The sequence below is a fragment of the Megalopta genalis genome, chromosome 6 (assembly GCF_051020955.1).
Source record: "Megalopta genalis isolate 19385.01 chromosome 6, iyMegGena1_principal, whole genome shotgun sequence".
NCBI lineage: Eukaryota > Metazoa > Arthropoda > Insecta > Hymenoptera > Halictidae > Megalopta > Megalopta genalis.
This window is the reverse complement of record NC_135018.1, coordinates 22,773,465-22,788,178: the sequence shown is the minus strand read 5'-3', so window position 1 is coordinate 22,788,178 and position 14,714 is coordinate 22,773,465. Positions and strand designations below refer to the sequence as shown.

Sequence of the window (14,714 nt, the reverse complement as noted above, 5' to 3'; positions counted from 1 at the left end):
TCTCGAACACACTCTGTCCACTCCAAACACGTTCCTTCGACACACTGCCTGCCTTTTCCAAAAACGTGACAATCGCATCCGCCGGCTCTCCGTCGCCAAGGGTTCTTCCCATCTGACCCGGCCTTCGCCAACGCTTCTCTTCTATTGCCTACCATAAATACAAAGTCTTAAAACTACGGTCTCCTAAGCCTAACACTCCTCCTCGTCCTAAACGTACCCACTAAATTACGATACTACAATTATGTGCAGCTTTTCGTTACAAACGAATCCAACTTCTCGAACAATCGATCAAATACTTATCTGTCTGATATATTCATTTTGTTTTCCACGGTGACATAAATTCCGGGCCACCCTGTATACACTGGTAATCTGACACAGGAATTGGAACGTTAGAAATGTGTGACGCGTGGTAGCAGCCGGTTGAACAATGTCAGTCTTACGGGCTGCAAGTACGGCTGAAGGATGTTTACAGGCGAAAACAACGAAAGTGAACGCCGCGTCACAAGTAGTAGGAACGTCAACGCTAGTATCCGATTATGTCCTACGTAACGGGGTTGCGTAAGCGAAAACAATCCTAATATCCCTTCGATGAACGAACGCTGAACTCTTCCGTGGGCACCTAGTCGAATGTAACGAAAACATCGCCCTCCTCTCGACCGCCCCGTTGATCGTTCCATGAATACAAATTCCGGAGCACTGTCCTTTCTTACTTTCACTGTATCTGTTCCCGAGTACCTCTGTGACAAATGCATTTCAATCACGATCGCTCGGAAATCGTTCCTCGATGTTCAATCGTAAATCCTACGACCACACGAACACATGATTGTCGACATTGAAATACTGAATACGTTCGTGGTCGAGTATCCAATTTATATGGTGCAATAAATATTATTCTGACTGAAAATTCATCCCTAGAAAAAGCCGTTGAAATCCCTAATCGATGTCTTCAATAAATTCCTGTAATTAATTTCCGTCGTTTAATTAATGCGTGTACTGTATCACCTGTAACCGTATTATGAAACTGAAAGGATAGTTTTGTTGATTTATTGCTGATACCATGTTGATATCTTGATACCATTGCGTCTGTACAGCGAAGAAAGGAAAATGAAATATATATTACGTAACACGAAAGAATAGTTTGGAAAGATGTATCTAAACGTGAAGCTGTTTCTACAGAAATTGATTCTCACGAATCGACCGCTTGAGTTGCAAGATCGCCAAAGGAGCGTATATTTCACTCTGTTCAACATTATAATGCCCTTAATACTTACTATAAATGTCAAGAAGTTCCCTTGTAATATCTAGGAGTTTCCCGTTTCATTGGCCATTTGTAAGATTATATAGCTAACACTTCGAGCTTATTTTGCCGAATCACTGTCTTAAAGTTTTCGGTCTTGATTTTGCTTTTAAATGCATTGTTGCTTTAAGCTAAATTAACGAAGCCTTGATAAAAATGCTAAACACTACTTCCATATCAATGTTAAACATTTAATTCTTTGGCTTTTTTTTTATCAAAAATGTGGCAAAATATAATGTTTGTTACAACTTAGGCTTAGAATGTATTTTGATTTAAAAATTTTAAATATAAATTAGCAAATTTAATATTTAATTTCCACATATGCATTCGCAAGGAGAATACACTCTTTTAAAAATAGAATACGATTGGAATTTCAACTTCGTTTGGCGTAGTATGGTATAGTATGAACTCATCATTGTGCGCAATGCGCAATATTGAACATAACGTCCTTGCAAAATATATTTATCATCTAGAAGATCACCTTGTAGAATCGCGTTTATAAAAAATGTGAATACTGCACGGACTCTTGTGGTCAAGGGCTCACCCTTGACTTTAACCGCAATTATTGTCGTACGTTCGTCAATCATAAAAGCTAATCTTCAATCGTATCACAGTATATTAAGTATATTTTGTCTTAGACAAAGAATTTCATTAATGATACTTTGAATTCAAATGTTCTGTTCTTCAAACAAAACCGGCTCGAGTTTCCAAAGTAATCATTTGATCGATATTTTCTGTTACGTAAAAGAATTTGCAAAACATTTCTTCAGTCTATTATATAATTTCCATTCGATTCGACTATCCGTTCCACCAACACACAGTTGCAATGTCTAAGAAGTCAACAGTTCCAGTATCGACAAATTGGAGCGAGGATCGCAAGATCTTCGTTTCAAACCTCCTAGAGTAAATTATAAAATCTATTTTATGCGCATGCGTGAAAGTATTAAATTTATACAAGAATGCATATAAACTCATGAAATCGAACACAGATGGGGAAGAAAATTTAAAAATCAAACAACACTCGACAGCAAATTTTTCAGTTTTGGTTGCGCAAAGAGCTCGCCGAAAAAGCTCGGCTTAAAAGTCACGTCAGTTCAAAAGAAGTAAACGAATCCGTTAAATTGGCGTCAACCCGCTTTCCTTTAAATACGGCGACACTTCAACGTCAGTGTCGGCGAAGAGGAAATCCAAATTCGTACCCTGATGTCTCCATAATTTTCCCGTCACCGATACCGATTTGCGGTCGAGTAAAGTGCTTCTTTCCAACGCTTCGGCGGATACGAAAAAACGGCGGCCACGGCGAAAACCGGAGGCAAGTCACGCTCGACGTTGAACGAAAATTGGCAGCGCTAGAAATTTTCAAAGTCGTGATTCGGTGCGGTGAACTCGCGCACTCGGATCGCTGCGAGGTTGAGGCGGTGGTCGGGCCCATGGGCGGGCCCCGCCGCTCCCGAAGGGGACCTATATAAGTTGACTCGCGGCCGGTGTAACGCGATCCTATAATACAATCGCGTCTGCCTCATCAGCAACCAGACATGCGACTTCCCGTGAGTACTCCTTCACTTTTTTCTCGTTCAACTAGAAACTGAATTCATCATCAGGTCAATCCGAAAGTCATTACACCTTTTCCGTAAACCTGTAGCACGCGTCTGTAAACACTGTCCGTTAGTGACTTGAATTTGGATTCTCATCAAAACGAATTGAATCCTGTTTGTAGCGTTTAGTGAAAAGTGTTTTCTTATGGAGTGCTTTTCGAGGAAACCTATCGATGAATTATTTTTCAACTACTATGTGCATTTTTTACTATGTTCTTCATTGTTTATTTTATTGTACTATATAGACGAATGTTTATTAATTAGTTATGAAATAAGTGTTTTTTCATGAAGTGCTTTTTAAAAGAAACTGCATATCGATAAATTGCTCTTCATTAATTTATTTTCTACCGTTCTTCTAGTCGTTTGTAAGAGCTTTCTCTCGTTGCAGAATTATATTATTATCGAACTGTTTATTTTTCAAAACGGTAGAGAAATGCCGACAATTATAAATGTTTAGCATCGTAGCTTTGAGTCATGGTGGTCCGTAATACGAACCGTAATATGGAAAATTAGTTCTAGTACTTTATGTTCATACGATGTTCGTAAATCAGTGAAAACACAACGTTGTAAAATTCAGTTCAGTGCCAGTGATTGTAATGTAAAACAGACTCGCATAGTGACACGGTTGAACAGAAGTGGCATTTAAGTTTTCTCGAACTGTTTGCGCAATCTTATACCAGTGATATGTACATACGTATTCATTGAATCGTAGCTTGAACATTATTGAGAAATCGCAATGTAGAGATCGTGAAATTTCGGGTGCCTTATGATCGAATGATAGATCTTGATTCAACAATTTTCAGTCGGTCTTACAATGATCCAATCGCATCTCCGGAAAGACAGAAAGATTGAGCGTGCTATCGAGAATTTTTGCATTGCGAACGAGGTTATTGGAAAGTGATTCGAGTGCCAACTGTTTTATGCAAACTTCTGTCGCCAGATACTGTCCCTTTTGTTTTGCTGTGGCCTTGCGCTCGCTCAGCATAATCAGTACGAAGTGACCACACCGGTTCCCATTTTGAAGCAAATCAACAAGTAAGTACTGTTATCACACCGTGCGATCTCACTTTCGTTTCTCCCGAATATAAAAGCGCAGGATGTTGGCTTAGCAGCAGCAAGTGTAGCTTTAGTGTTTCAATGTTCATTTACCAATAAGCAAACTAGTATCGTGGTGTCTTTGGAAATGCACTTTTTTCAGAAAATCTGATCCTACTTCCAAAAATTTATTTTTTTTCTATTACTCCGATTTTCCTAGATGTTTGTTAGTATGGCATATATTGAATAAGTCGATCTTGGATAAACATTTAAGTGGTTCAGTAAATTCTCGCTAATTTTCCTTCAGCTTGTAAACAAAAATTGATAGATACGATTATTCGAGCCTTGCACCTTGTTTTTATAATTGTTGACAATCGGCAACTATAAAAATGAGTCCCGAGACTCGAATAATCGTATCCCCTCTTCCCAAATTGTCCATTTTTATTTACAAATTGAAGGAGAATTAAGGAGTATTTACTGTATTGTGAAATTTTTCACTGAAAATGCATGTGAATAGAATATGCAATATAATAGGTTGTTGCAAAGATAATTGTGAAATTTTTATGCAGATTAAATAACTTGGACATTTTCACGCCACAACCTCAGAAATTTCATAAAATTAAAGTATGTTATTAAATTAAATAAAAATTGCAAAGTAAACTTGTATATAACATCAATTACCTTTTCAAATTACCATTCTTACATCTTGTAATCTCTAATAAAATTAGGAAATTATAATAGATTAGCGTAAAAATTAATTTTCAAATCTGAGCAAACAACTCCGTCACCCGCATATGGGTGACGCGGCAGTCAAAGTGTAAACGAAGGGAGGACATACATCTCGGAACACGATTACCTTCTAAAACAAAATTGTGAAAATTAGTTGGATGTGTGGAGGCGTGATTGCTAGGTAGCGTAATTTATGCAGTCTGTGAGTTAAGCAACGTGCGACTGCGAAAACCACATTTAACCCTCAAAGTAGGCGTGCCGTTGAATAGTTTCGTAAAGGGATTCGTTTGCCTGCAACATCAAGGTCAAATACATGCTTTCCTGCCACTCTGCAAAAGCTATACCATTATTATAGTCTGCATTCGCATAGTTTGAGAATTTCCTGGCAAGCATTCATCTCTGATGTAAGATGTAAAACAACTCGCTGATTGGTGTAGCATCACCTTATGCTGACATGGTTTTTAAAATTTTAATAACTATACGCGTGAATCACACACACAGATCGTTATGTAAAAATCAAAATTCAGTATTTCACAAAAACTATCATCAATGTACACATACGGTTGAGGAGAATTAACTAATTGTATAATATACACTATTTTCCATCATACTCGTGTATGATCTATGTTCCTCAAGCTTTCTAACTTCAACAAGTGAAAATACATATTGCCTCTAGTTTGACAAAAAAAAGAATCAGTTTTTCGTTGAATACCGTACCCAGCGGGCTAATTGTATTGTATTAATGTGATTTTTCATGTCAAAACGAAACTGTTTACGATTAGCGTAAGACACTAGATATCTATAAAAAAAAAACGGAAAATTCATTGGCATTTATTAGACTGCGAATCATAAGACATTTTAATGCCAAATAATATTAATATAATTTCATTCTAATTTCGATTCACTGGAAACAGGATTGATATTGCAGCAGGCTCTGCAAAATCAAATGCGATTTGTTCTGTTTCCACTGCAATTAATTTCATCGGAACATGTTTGTATTACACATGTATGTAGTATCAGGCAGAGTCAATTTTGTTTAATATGCAGGCATAACGAAGATGGCAGCTACAGTTACGGTTACGAAGCAGCGGACGGTTCCTACAAGATCGAATCGAAATATCCAACTGGAGAAGTTTATGGAAAGTATGGATTTGTCGATGATACAGGAAGCATTCGCGAAGTCGAATACGGAGCGTCAAGACGCGGTTTCGAACCAGCTGGGGCCGGAATAAACGTTCCTCCGCCGACTTTAACCGGAAATAGCATTGCCAATCCCAACGGACCAGAAGACGATGGTCAATATAGAGAGGACCCCTCCGTTTATTATACCGATCCTCGATTCACTAACGGAGAACGTTACGCGCCGGTTCCCCGCCAACCAATTCGGCAAGCACTACAACGACAACCACTGCAACAGCAACCACAACAAACACCACGGCCTCTTCCAGCACCGATTTATACTCCTCCAAGGTTGGTTGTGAATTATCATTTACAAACCGTTCGTTTGCTAACGCGTTACGTACCGAATATCCACTCGGGAATATAAGGAAAAAGAATAAGAGAATAAATACTGCTGCGCGGAATACGAAAAATGTTCACGTTATCAAAGTCATTTAATTAATGTTACCGAGACTATAAAGTAAAAATTTATTATAAGTTTCCAGTGAATCGAAATTAGAATGAAATTATATTAATATCATTTGGCATTAAAATGTTTTATGATTCGCAGTCTAATAAATGCCAATGAATTTTCCGGTTTTTTTTGTATAGATATATAGTGTCTTACGCTAATCGTAAACAGTTTCGTTTTGAGATGAAAAATCACATTAATACAATGCAATTAGCCCGCTGGGTACGGTATTCAACGATTCAGCACTCATTACTACCCTCTACAGAAACTACAGACAATAGCGCAAAACGCTAAACGAAGAATTGGAAATTAGCGTTATCGAATGAATGAATTTAATTCACAGAAGAAAATAATTTCGTATCTTTTATTTTTATTCCAACACAAATATTACTTAACAAGCTGACTGCCACATCAGTCGCGCATGAATGACACAATTCCTAATTCGCCTCTAAAAGTTAATATTTGCTTTATTGCGATGGCATAAATCTGAATTTCGATCTGAACGATCCAAAAAGATTAAAATTGTATGAGAAACTTTATGTTTACAATTACAGCCCCGTTAACCGTTATCACGTTAAAAAGCAAGTATTGCGTCATTGAAAACGTTCAAAGTCAGATTGGAAATATGTACTTTGTTTCAGACTAGAATATTCCTTTAGAGGAACTCCGCGAACGTCAAGTACAAGAGTTTACGGTGAACCGCGCAAATGTCAAGTGAATCTCGTTCGAAAGTGCAGCGAACGTGACTTGCTCAACTCTCTGGTTACTCTTTGACTCGTAGGAAATAATCAGCGGAATTAACAGACAGAATCTCTTCCACGGTGTTCCAGGTACCCTCCTCGGGTGCAGTATCAGCCGAAGCCGCAGTACCAACCGGAATACGAACCGCAGTACCGATCGCAATACCAACCACAATATCAGGGCCAACAACAGCGGTCTATTTATCCAGCTTCTCCTCTACAAAGTGGACTTCAAGGTCGTCCGGCACCCAGTGCTGATCCGAATGCCGGGTTAGCCTCTTACACGGTTAATTACAGGCGATAGACATCCATCGATCGTCCGATCACGTGTAAATAATGCGTCCGTTCCCGTCGAATCATGGCGAACGTTTTGTAGATTTTAGGTAGGGCCAGTTATTCCGAAGTTCATCGAATTACTGAACAAGTGTAAGCTCAAACCTTTTGCAAAAATACTTTTCTGTTGATCCTAGAAAGACTGAAATTCCTTGAGACCAAACGACTAATCTGTGCACGTAATGTGACACCCGTTGAAATAATATTTTCACCGAAGGTGAAGTTATTTTTCAATGGGAATCTTAAAGATGTAAACTTAAAATTTTTATCTCGACTGTGAACGAAGACTTAACTGATCTTTATTCCCTCTTTGTTAAATATTGCAGTAGTAATTTCTTAAGATCTTCGAAGAAGAATGGGAGAAAAACTATGTATACGAAATTTTTATGTTACAATCTCCATCAAAACTATTTCTGAACTTCTACATATTTCGACGTCAATGAGAGCAAAACAACAGTTGAATATTTTGAATGCTCGATCGACTGCTTAATTCTTTCGATTAATTTTCTATCCATTATTCTTTGGAGATCATAAGTAATTATAATTACAAGTAATTATTTATATTTATATTTAATATTATAAATAATTGTTGTATTGGTCTCATTGGCGTCGAAGTATAGTAACTTATAGAAATAGTCTCCACGGAGATTGTAATTGCGATAATAAGAAAATAGAAGATTGTCGTTCTGGGATTAATATTTTGTAACTAGAGAACACGACAGGTTTTTTTGCCCGTTGGTCTTTCTAGGGTTAATTGTTGTAAATTCTGCAAGCATTTTCGTCTCATTACAAATTTTATCGTCATGTTATTTCTTATGGTACTCGCACTAACATCGAGCGATCTGTGTTCTAATACAAGCATGATTTTCTAATTCTACTTTACAGATTGGCCCCAAGTTAACCTGTTCATTCAGGTACTCTTAATACCTCAACTGACGTGAGTCAGGGAACGTAAATCTTGTTACACCATCGAAACGCACGATCATTTAACCATTAAAAAATTCCATCATGGCGCACATAAGTCATTTCATATTTTGCATGCTCGCTACGCCTACGTAAAATGCAGTATGCTTACGACACTTATCTTGCACATGTTAAATCTTAAAAAGTAGTTCCTCCGTAAAACTCTACCTCTCTCTCATTGTTCTACCTGTTTTTTTTTCTACCTCTTAAGCTTTCATAACTCTCTTGCACGTATTTCTTGCTACCGCACGAGCTCTTCTAACATTCTCTGACTTAATGCTCAAAACATCGCATCTCAAATTACCTGTATTGCGGTAGAAGGCAGACATTTACACCTGATCCTTTCGCTGCTGAAATTTTAAACGTACCGACCTAGAAAATCGCGCAATAAACACGCATAACTCTTAAAAAACAATTATCTCAGATTCAACAAATGTGGTAACCGACTAACGCTTTTTGTCTGTTGCGTCTATCGTCTCAAAAACTTCATAAAACGAAAGTATTTTGTTTAATCAAAATAAAATCGAAAAATTAAATTTTATAACATTAATTATATTTTCAAGATTTTTATGTTTTGCGGATCTTCGAAAAGCTAGGAAGGTACAATCGATTAGCGCATAAATTAATTATCAAAACTGAGTACATATTTCCGTTGCCCACACGTGGGTGACGTGGCACCTAAAGCTAGATGCAATTATGTCATATTTCAATAATTGGACAGACATCTACCATGCCACTCGCTGTACGTGTTTCAAGAAATAACTTGTCTCTTCGTTACGATATAAACCGTTTCTCTGTCAACTTCTCTTCGCAATAAGACACGTGTATATTCAAATTGCTTTCAATTTACCATCATCATCGATGGTAGAGAAACAATGCTCAAAAAGAGATCATTCGACTATAAAAAGTTGAACACGCAGTTCTTCCGCGTGGCCAATATCGGACGGGGTGAACAATTCGCGAGGTATGTCTTCGAGAAATGGTATACCGTTCATATTAATCATCGCGTCGCCAGCAATTACGAACCCAGCCATGGGTGAACTTGACTGGATAGTAAAAAATCGCGATGTTGGAATAACTTCGAGCGGCCTTCGTACGATATCGATCGAGTGACGCAAGCGAACGATCCGTTCAATACCCCAAGCAGTTGATCCGCAATGTAAATCTCGATCGTGTCAATGAGATCCGCGCATTCGACCCCAGAAACGTCAACCAGTTTGCATAATATTGTTCGGATTTTCCTTCGCGACGGATCGATTAGAATTGTAAATGCTTTCCGCGTCTGCATAGTTTCAGGATTGCATACCATCGATCGGGAAGCTGGTTGATGCAGTTAGCTTTGGTATGATCGTTGTAAAATTCTAAGGTTGGAAAAGATCGTGATGCGAATAACACACGTGTAATAGTACATGTATGATGATAATAGTAGGGACATTAACACGATTTTATGTACTGCCTTCGTTGGTCGACGATTATTTAATATAGACTGTAATAAAATATTTGTGAAAGAATATAATGGTCATTCATTCGATCATGGACTTGGCGCTTAAAGAATTTCAACTATGCCAATGGAAGACTTCGTGACGAAGTTACGATTTATAATGACGGTAGTTCTGATGACTTCTTTTTAAATTCTTTTTGCAACTAATTAAACCTATTGAAATACAATGGCAGTTTAGTATTTATTTTACTTATTATATATATATATACACACATTAAGTGAATATAAATTAAATATATTAATTAAAATTAAAACATAATAAAGATGTTTTCACTTGTCAGTAATTTAAGAAGCAGGATCTAAACTAATGAAAGTTTAATAGAATAGAATAGAAGAGATAAAATAAATTTCATAGAACAGAAAAAGATGAATCGTGACACCATCGAACTTCTGCATGAAATAATCCTCAAACTATTGAACTAAGAATATTGTATATTTTCCTGAGATTCCAGTTTTTATACTGTTAAGGGTACCATAACAGTTTTTGCCGCTTCGACAACCTAGAACCAAGCGCCTGCATTCGACCTTCAAGAATAAGGGGGCTATGTAGTGCCAGGAAGTCAGCAGCAAACGTGAGGACGAAAGTGTCGTTTGGAGCACTTTTTCATTTGTGTGTTATTCATTATGAACATGGTTGATGCTCACACTTTTCGGTGAGATTTAGTACAGTGATAGAGCTTGTAAAGCTGAATCCAATGATATCCGATTTTGGGGGCAGACGGCTTCTAGTTTTTGAGATAATTAATGTTAAAGTTGTTAATGAAAAAAACAGAAAGACGCGCTGGATTACGGCGCGTGGGTTCACCTAGAAAGGCCGGATCGAACCTCCCTCCTTTCCCTAATTCCTAATATTTCTGGGATCGGTTCGGCTCCGATCAATGATACCCGAACCGTGCACCGATTCACAGAATGCGTGCGTTCTCTCATTCGGTCGGAGCCGAACCATTCCGCGTAGGGATGTCGGTTTTGAACGGGTATTGCATACACACGTGTACACGTGTAGTTAATATATCCGTGTATTAACCCGTGTATTTATTAATTATTAAGTTCCATGCATATAAATTATATTCCACACTTACAACTAATTTTTTAATACAGCATTGCTCCGTCCGCGACTGTGCCATTCTCAGCAGATCACCTTATACAAATAAGCCTTACTACTCTGAATTTGAGACCTATATTATCATTAAACTTTATGGATTTATGACATCAAGTGACCAGAGAAAATACCAAACCGTAAACAAATTAGGACGATTTAAGACACATTCTACTACTCACATTCTTCTCAATTTATTGCAATTATTAAACCCCTTGCACTCGAATAGTCAGACTGAGTCACCAATCAAATTTACTATACTGTAATTTCAGTCAATTCTTACGATACTAAATTTCTATTTAATAAACTGCTGGGGGGGGGGGTGTTTAATTTTACGTACAGCGAGAGAAGAAAAGCCGAGAAAGAGTGGAAATCTTCAAGGTCGGAAGAAATGGCTAGAGTTCTGGAATTAAAATATCTTCTAGTGCAAAAGATTAAAAAAGACAGATTCCTTTTTAGCTTGAGTTTAATGTAATTTAATTGGAAAAAGTTTACATTGCATAACGATTCTCAGTGTATTTATCGCTAAACTGTGAATCTTTATGCAAACTTCCGTTTTCATATGCCATTTTATAAAAATTACAATCGGAGAACAGTTGCCATCACCAATTAATAGATTACTTATTATAAAAAGAATCGACATAATATAAATATAACATAATACACGAGAAAACATAAATTGTCAATTCATATGTCTCCTTGCAGTTTAAAAATCTGCGCAGGTCGTAAATTCATAAAGATCCAAAGTCTGCTCATCACTCATAGTCATCGATCTCTTACTCCAACAATTTTCAAAGTACCTAATTCATAGTCTATGCGAGCGCATATCCTCATAAACATCCATATAGCGAGCAACAGTGTCTCTCAGCCTGCTAAATCGTTGAACAACGATCTCCAGTTTCGTATACCATAAGCTTTTCACCGTGGCGTATCGAGTGTCGATTCTCACGAAAAAAGGGAAGGTAGTCCAGACTTTAGAATACTGCTTTGCTTACTGAAATGAACGACCTTGTCCGCGTAAACGAAAGCGTCGGATGCTGCAGACGCCGTACGACCGCATACACCATGGAGGTTTTTACAGCAATGGTGCGGTCGACAGAGAAGGCTGTCTCGCCACACCCAAGAATTTCATCCGCGCTCTTCGACCATCGGATGCATTGTGTAATTATCTGGGGCACCTGTAGGTGAAACTTCCTCCCAGAGTTCCTAGACGTACTTTTATCTCCGCGCGGATAAACGTTTCAACCTAAAAGAAACGATAAATCGATCTGGCGTTAGCACGATTACCTTTCCTCGCGACGCTGTTTGGCAGTCGTGGTTTTTACAGTTTTTTAGAGGTACGCGACTATTCGAATTTCACGAGCAGAGCCGGACTCGGTTTGATTGATCGAGTCGAATTTTTCGAGCTATCCGAAATCGAAATTCGTGGCTAACAATGTAAATTTCAAGTTTCTCGCACAATTTTAATCCTTTTAGATCCCGCAGATCACTATGAAACTCGATTTACGCGATTGTGATAAGGCAAATATTCATTTTCAAAGGTGAAAATGTCATTACCAATTGCGTTGACCTAAAAGTAAAATCGAAAAAGATAAAAAGCTTATTAAGTCTGCCACTAAAAATTAAGCGTATATTGAAAATAAACGTGTAATTCAATTGGAGAATCGTACAGTACTCGATAGCCCTATCTATAGCGCATGTACGTAAATATTCGAGTAACTCAAGCAATCGGAATATTTTCGAGCAACTTGCATTTTTTACAAACAGTTCGTCAGTTTCGAGTGACTCGAATTCGAACGCTTGACTCGACTCGAAGGATCGATCATCGGGCGACTCGAAGTTCGAGTACTCAAATGAATCGAGTACTTGCACACCTCCAGAAATTTCACCGCCTTCGGCGCGACGTTCCTTCGCCATTGACACTTCCACAGAAATCGGTTACTGCCGGTTTGCAATTACCATTTACGGTATCCGCAATGCGCTTCTATAATCGACGGCGATCTGTAATAACGGGAAATGATCGTTTCGTGGGAGTTATGAAATCCTAAAGAGCACCGTTTGAACGTGAAATTCGTGGCTACCTGGCTTTCTTTTCCTTCCACTGCCCTTACCCGTTGAATGCTCTTGAAGTTTCTCCCGAGGATTTGAATTTCCGCTCCGCCTAATGTCGGCACGCGGTGCTTATACTGTGCCAGAAAACTTGGTATGACTCAAGCGGATTGATAGATCGAAAGCAGCGTTGGTTCAAAAATACTTTTTCTCATTTTTTTACTGCTTTGAATGATAAAAAAAAATATAAAAGCTAACGTATCTTAATTTCTTTTACTGAGCCTATATCAGAAAGTTAAGAAAACGCGATATTAAGAACGTTAACTGATTTCGATGAAACTTTTCATTTGTTATTTAAGTTACCGAGATCTACAAAACGCATTCTTTACATTTTCGTTATAGGCTCAGCTAAAGAGATTAAGAATGTTCCTTTTTTTGTCATTCCAAGTAGAGTAAATCCTCCTTAATTGACCCTCAGCTTGTACATAAAAATGGACAATTTGGGAAGATTAGATACGATTATTCGAGCCTTTTCTTCCTAAATTGTCCATATTTGTTTCCAAGCTGAGGGTCAATTAGGGGGAATTTACTGTAATAGCAAAATTAACAAAATAGTATTTTAGTCACTATCTATTAGATTAGTTCTTTTAACCCTTTGCACTCGTGTGGTGACTCAGAGGCGCCACTAAAATTTGTTACATCGCGTTCTAAGATAATTTTTATATTAACAAAGTTTAAATTTAAAAAATTGTTAAGAGTGTAACCGTTGTGTGGGTCCCAAGAGTCAATTTCACGTGCATAAAATGCATTTTATCATATAAAATAAAAATACTATAAGTGAGAAAAATGATTTTATATTTACAGTTAAAATAGCTTCGAGTGCAAAGGGTTAAATATCTAAAAATAATTCAAGTCCGGTTCTAAAAATGTTAGAAGATGCGAACATACTTCCGGACGCTACTGTACGTGCTACGATTTTTCTAGGTTGCCGTTCCAAAAGCAATGTACACTTCCGCAAAATGTCTCGCAGGTCCCGCAAGAGTCAAACAGAGAATTGTCCCATCAGGGTAGAATCAAAGCGGCCAGAAAGAGAAAGTAATACAATATCACAGTTGTGTAAACATGAAAGCAAGGAAGCTCCCCGTTTGCAACGCGAAATGAAACACTCGAGCCTTTTATAAATTACAGTTCCCTGACCGCCCGAAGATGATCTTAAATTCCCCGTGACTTCCTATGCCCACGACCGAGTTTTTACGTAACACTGCGCGTAACGACGATCCTGCAACCTACAAGGCGAACAACGGAATCACAAAGTCACTGTCAGAAAACGATCAACGCGTCAAAGTAATATCCTACTCGAGATTGATCGACGTTGTTCGATAAAAGCGTTCGAGATAATCTGTCGATGCGTGTAACGCAATCGTTCGCGCGGCTTGAGTTTCTATATTTAAGTCAGCCTTGGAACACGTCGATTTTCTTTGTTCCCAGCGAAAATGGGATTCCGATAGATAACTGACGTCAGCGCGGACAATCGAGATTATTCCGGATGCGAATATGTAGGTATGACAGGAACCGTTGGCTGGCATCCTTCTCCAACCTCTTATTCTAATCCTGAACTGTCCTACGTGGAATTACACGTTACGCATACCTGATACGTGGAGACTGCCACGGACCACCGCCCATGCCCACCTTTCACAATATACGTGCCCTCGCTTCGGGCCCCTCGACCGAGCCGATCTGTTTCGC

General features: G+C 38.2%; 1 protein-coding gene and 1 long non-coding RNA gene across 2 annotated transcripts; one reads left to right on the top strand and one right to left on the bottom strand.

Annotated features, from left to right (window-relative positions):
- Positions 1–2,702: 2,702 nt before the first annotated feature.
- CPR27 (cuticular protein 27) lies at positions 2,703–9,990 on the top strand. Its single transcript, XM_076522632.1, has 4 exons — positions 2,703–2,844; positions 3,833–3,927; positions 5,704–6,126; positions 7,117–9,990. Exons 1-4 carry the CDS (start codon positions 2,833–2,835, stop codon positions 7,328–7,330), a joined length of 744 nt encoding a protein of 247 aa, XP_076378747.1. The 5' UTR covers positions 2,703–2,832; the 3' UTR covers positions 7,331–9,990.
- Positions 9,991–11,244: 1,254 nt separating this feature from the next.
- Positions 11,245–14,411, bottom strand: LOC143259593 (uncharacterized). Its single transcript, XR_013033606.1, has 4 exons — positions 13,917–14,411; positions 13,001–13,105; positions 12,794–12,920; positions 11,245–12,165 (listed from the first exon to the last, which is right to left on the bottom strand). It is a non-coding gene; the product is annotated as an uncharacterized LOC143259593 (long non-coding RNA).
- Positions 14,412–14,714: the final 303 nt, after the last annotated feature.